This window comes from Colobus angolensis, unplaced genomic scaffold (genome assembly GCF_000951035.1).
Source record: "Colobus angolensis palliatus isolate OR3802 unplaced genomic scaffold, Cang.pa_1.0 Scaffold333, whole genome shotgun sequence".
Lineage (NCBI taxonomy): Eukaryota > Metazoa > Chordata > Mammalia > Primates > Cercopithecidae > Colobus > Colobus angolensis.
Window position 1 is genome coordinate 961,857 of NW_012116633.1, and position 4,007 is coordinate 965,863.

General features: G+C 37.6%; 1 protein-coding gene across 1 annotated transcript in view; it reads right to left on the minus strand.

Moving 5' to 3' along the window:
• The window catches only part of LOC105518953 (putative zinc finger protein 735), a 13,085-nt gene that overhangs the window by 4,437 nt on the left and 4,641 nt on the right, over nt 1-4,007 (minus strand). Inside the window, exon 2 of the mRNA XM_011952120.1 lies at nt 2,250-2,376. Within this exon, the coding sequence (XP_011807510.1) occupies nt 2,250-2,376 (127 nt within the window). The remainder of the gene's footprint in view (nt 1-2,249; nt 2,377-4,007) is intronic.

Below are 4,007 nucleotides of genomic sequence, written 5' to 3' on the forward strand. Positions count from 1 at the left end.
ACGGGGTTTCACCATGTTAGCCAGGATGGTCTCCATCTCCTGACCTCGTGATCCGCCCATCTCGGCCTCCCAAAGTGCTGGGATTACAGACTTGAGCCACCGCGCCCGGCCTAAGCTAAATTTTAATAAAAAGGATATACAAATGAAAAGAAGCATTTGAAAAGTTGCACAAAATTGATAATTTATAGAAAAATGCAAAACAAAATCACAATACAAAACTACCTTATATCAATAGGATGACCAGTATAAATTTTTTAAAACACCAACTATGTTCATGATGTAAAGAAATTGAAACCTATGTAAGTTGTTGATGAGAAAAAAAGGTGCACCCATCATAAAAAAATCATGTTCTTCAAGTAAATAAAAATGAAATTATCACATAATCCAGCAATACCATGTATAAATCTATATCTAAAATATGCAGCACAGTAAAATGAAGCCATAAGAGGTACCCCGCTTGCATATGCCCACAGAGCAAGTATCATAACCCAGCCTCTAAATAAATAAATACATACAGATATAAAAATTTAAAAATTGTAAAAGAACTTTAAGTTATATCTCAAGGCTATGGTAATAAAAACAGAATGGCATGTGCAGAAAAATGGACAACCACCAATGAAACAGAAACTACTGTTCTCACACATTTTAGACATGATGCAAAAAAAGAATTTTAAAAGTGGTTTAACATAGAGTTTCTCAAAAATATGCAGATATTAGTGTGTCCCCAAAAGTAATGGCAAAACAGTCAGTTTGTGCAGTCCCTGATAAGCCATAAAGAAAACTTTGGCTCACACTGTAAACTTGAAGAAAGATTACTGAAGCGAAAGTAGAATCCTTAGAGAATTTAACAGCATGGGGCAGAAGGTGTGAGGCGGGAAATTAAAGAAAAATAAAATAAAAAATAAAGAGAAAAAAGCTTTCCTGTATTAGGCTGACTTGTCCCAAAGTCAGCAATAGGCACAGCCCAGACCCAGGAAAAGTCTTGATAATATTATCTCATGTGCTCTAGAGACTCGCCCAGCACTCCATCAACATTGGGAGAAGAAAATCAAATTTTCCTTTGTTTTATAGTATAAGTTTATAGATTCTTAGTCTCTGTAACTAGTAACTTCAAGTATTCTGTTTTACCTAAGAAGTACAGTGAAGGTCATGAGAAGCCTGAGCAGGCCTGAACCACAGCTGTCTAGGCACCATAGTGAAGGTTACGGGATAAGCCTGCGCCTAGGCAAACCTAGATCATCTGGGTTGCCTGGCAACAGTTATGTGCAATCCTGAGTTATGAAGCTGTTACAATTTGATTAACTGTCTTTGTCCTGCCTCTGTATCCCTGCTTTCACACCACTGTAAGCTTGCTTCAAGCTAGCCCACCCTCTTTTGTGAAGTGTGTATAAGTCAAGTGGTGTCTTTGCTCCGGGCCCAGTCTTTGGATGTGAGTCTGCTCGGTCTGCACTCAATAAAAGATTCTCTTGTTTTAAACCCGAGGTGTCTTTCATCCTCCTAAATCCTGCAACTGGTGTCCCTATGTGACAGCAATAGAAAAAAATGACTCAGGCTTCCCAGAAACTCTTTCCATCGAAGCACAGCTCCCCAGACCACATTTTAAGGAATGGATGCCTTCTTAACTTGTGTACCTCTCATCCGTCTCATCTACTTAATTTGCTATCATCTATCTGGGTGTTTGGCTAACATCTCATTTTTCTTTATATTCCGGGCTCTTTATTTTGCTCTAGATGGGTGATCAAGTCTGGCTTAGAGACAGCAATACCTGTTTTATTCAGAAAAAAAGTAACATAAATCTGGCTGAACTCTTTAATTACCAAATTAGTCTTATGCTTAGTAAAGAGGATATAATAGAAAGTTCTAGAAAATTAATACTGATTCATAACAGAATTTTCTAAATATTTAGAAATTATTTTAAATTTATAGGTCCTTAATTTCACTCCTCAGTAATACTGAATCAAAAATTGATGGTGGCAACTGAATTCTAAGGCATGGGCAATGCTATTTTATGCCATGAGACTTTTGGAATTGCCACTAACCTAGAGCAAAAGATACATAAGCTCAGGGGAGGGAAAAGTTTAGGTCAAGATAAAACATCCTGAAGAATTTGTTCTACACCAATGAATCTACAAGATTTTCTTAAAATCGGAGAGCTAAAATTCATTCATGCAAAGCAGAAATTACCAAAATCATCTTAGAAAAGAGAGAAAGGCAATATATTAGGAATGGTGTATTGAAATTACCCTCACCCAGGGAGACCAGGTTTTTGTAGTTCTCTAACATCACATCTCTATACAAATTCTGCTGAGCACGATCCAGGCATTGCCATTCCGCCAGACAGAACTCTATAGCCACATCTCTGAATGTCAACAGTCCCTGAAACAGAAAAACAAACAAACAAAAAAAACAAAAAACATGAACACACAAACACCCGGTGGCCATAGGCAGAGATTTTTATTTGATTCAAGTTTAAAAAGAGAGTAAAAAGAAGTGGTTCTCACTTAGTGAATAAAATTATTCAATAAGATAATTTTTAACACTGAAGTATTTATCTAACTCAGAGAAAAGAGGATAGCATTAAGATCCACAATACCATGGTGGATTTGATACTTTTCCAGACAATAAATTATAAAACTAAGGGCATCAACATGGACATGTCTCTCTCTTTTTTTTCTTTTCTTCTTCTTTTTTTTTGTTTTTTCTTTTATTTCAGACCGAGTCTCCCTCTGTTGCCCAAGCTGGAGTGCAGTGGCGTGATGTTGGCTCACTGCAACCTGCGCCTCCCGAGTTCCAGCAATTCTCCTGTCTCAGCCTTCCATGTAGCAGGGTCTACATGCGGAAGCCACCATGCCTGTCTAATTTTTATATTTTTAATAGAGACAGGATTTCTCCATGTTGGCCAGGCAGGCCTTGAACTCCTGACCTCAGGTGATCCACCCACTTTGGCCTCCCAAAGTGCTGGGATGGCATGCATGAGCCACCTCACCCTCTCGAACATGTTTATTTTTGAGTGTTATATTTACGTAATACAGAATAAGTTGTGTATATTTCTCAGAGCAGTCATGATGAGTTGGAAGGTACCTCTCCATTCTTAATATGTGCAATAAACTAAAGATCGTGTTGTGAGATTTTGTTTCAGACTATTTGAGATAAAGTCTGAATTTCTGAATTTTTAGCAAGCTCACCAATGTTTCTAGCCTAGTAAGAATAGTTTGTCAAACATCCACTAAGTGGCAGAGTCTCGGTTTTTCCCAGTTTCTCTCACCTGTAAATAAAGAGCCTTCATTTTTAAAAGACAAATATATGAAAAGTCATCTAAAAAGAAAGAACAGCTTCCAGATTAAATGTCATGGTTTATGCACTTCAGCTAGTAAATCTCCTAAGTGTACTTAATAATTAAGAGAATAATAACTAACTCTATAGTGGAAAAAATATCATAGAGATCTTGAACCAAGTGAATAAAACTGTTATCAACTGTACCGGGACACATTTTTATTATGTGCTGATGCACACAGGACACAACATCACTGCTGTGGTATTTCTCTCCTCTCAGAAAAGTAAATTGTAATCTAAATTCAATTATACATATATTTTGTTTATTTATTTATGTATTTATTGAGACAGAGTCTCGCTCTGTCACACAGGCTAGAGTGCAGGGGTGCAATCTCAGCTCACTGCAACCTCTGCCTCCTGAATTCAAGAAATTCTCCTGCCTCAACCTCCCGAGTAGCTGAAAATACAGGTGCATGCCACCACGCCTGGCTAATTTTTGAATTTTTTTTTTAGTAGAGACAGGGTTTCACCATGTTGGCCAGGCTGGCCTCGAACTCCTGACCTCACGTGATGTGCCTGCCTCGGCCTCCCAAAGTGCTGGGATTGCAAGCCTGAGCCACCACACCTGGCCTAAATTTAATTATAAAGAAATATCAGTTTTATGCAAAGTTGAAGGTGCAGATAACTTCCCTGTTCTGTAATTTTTAATAGTAATTTCTTTTTTTTTTTTTTTT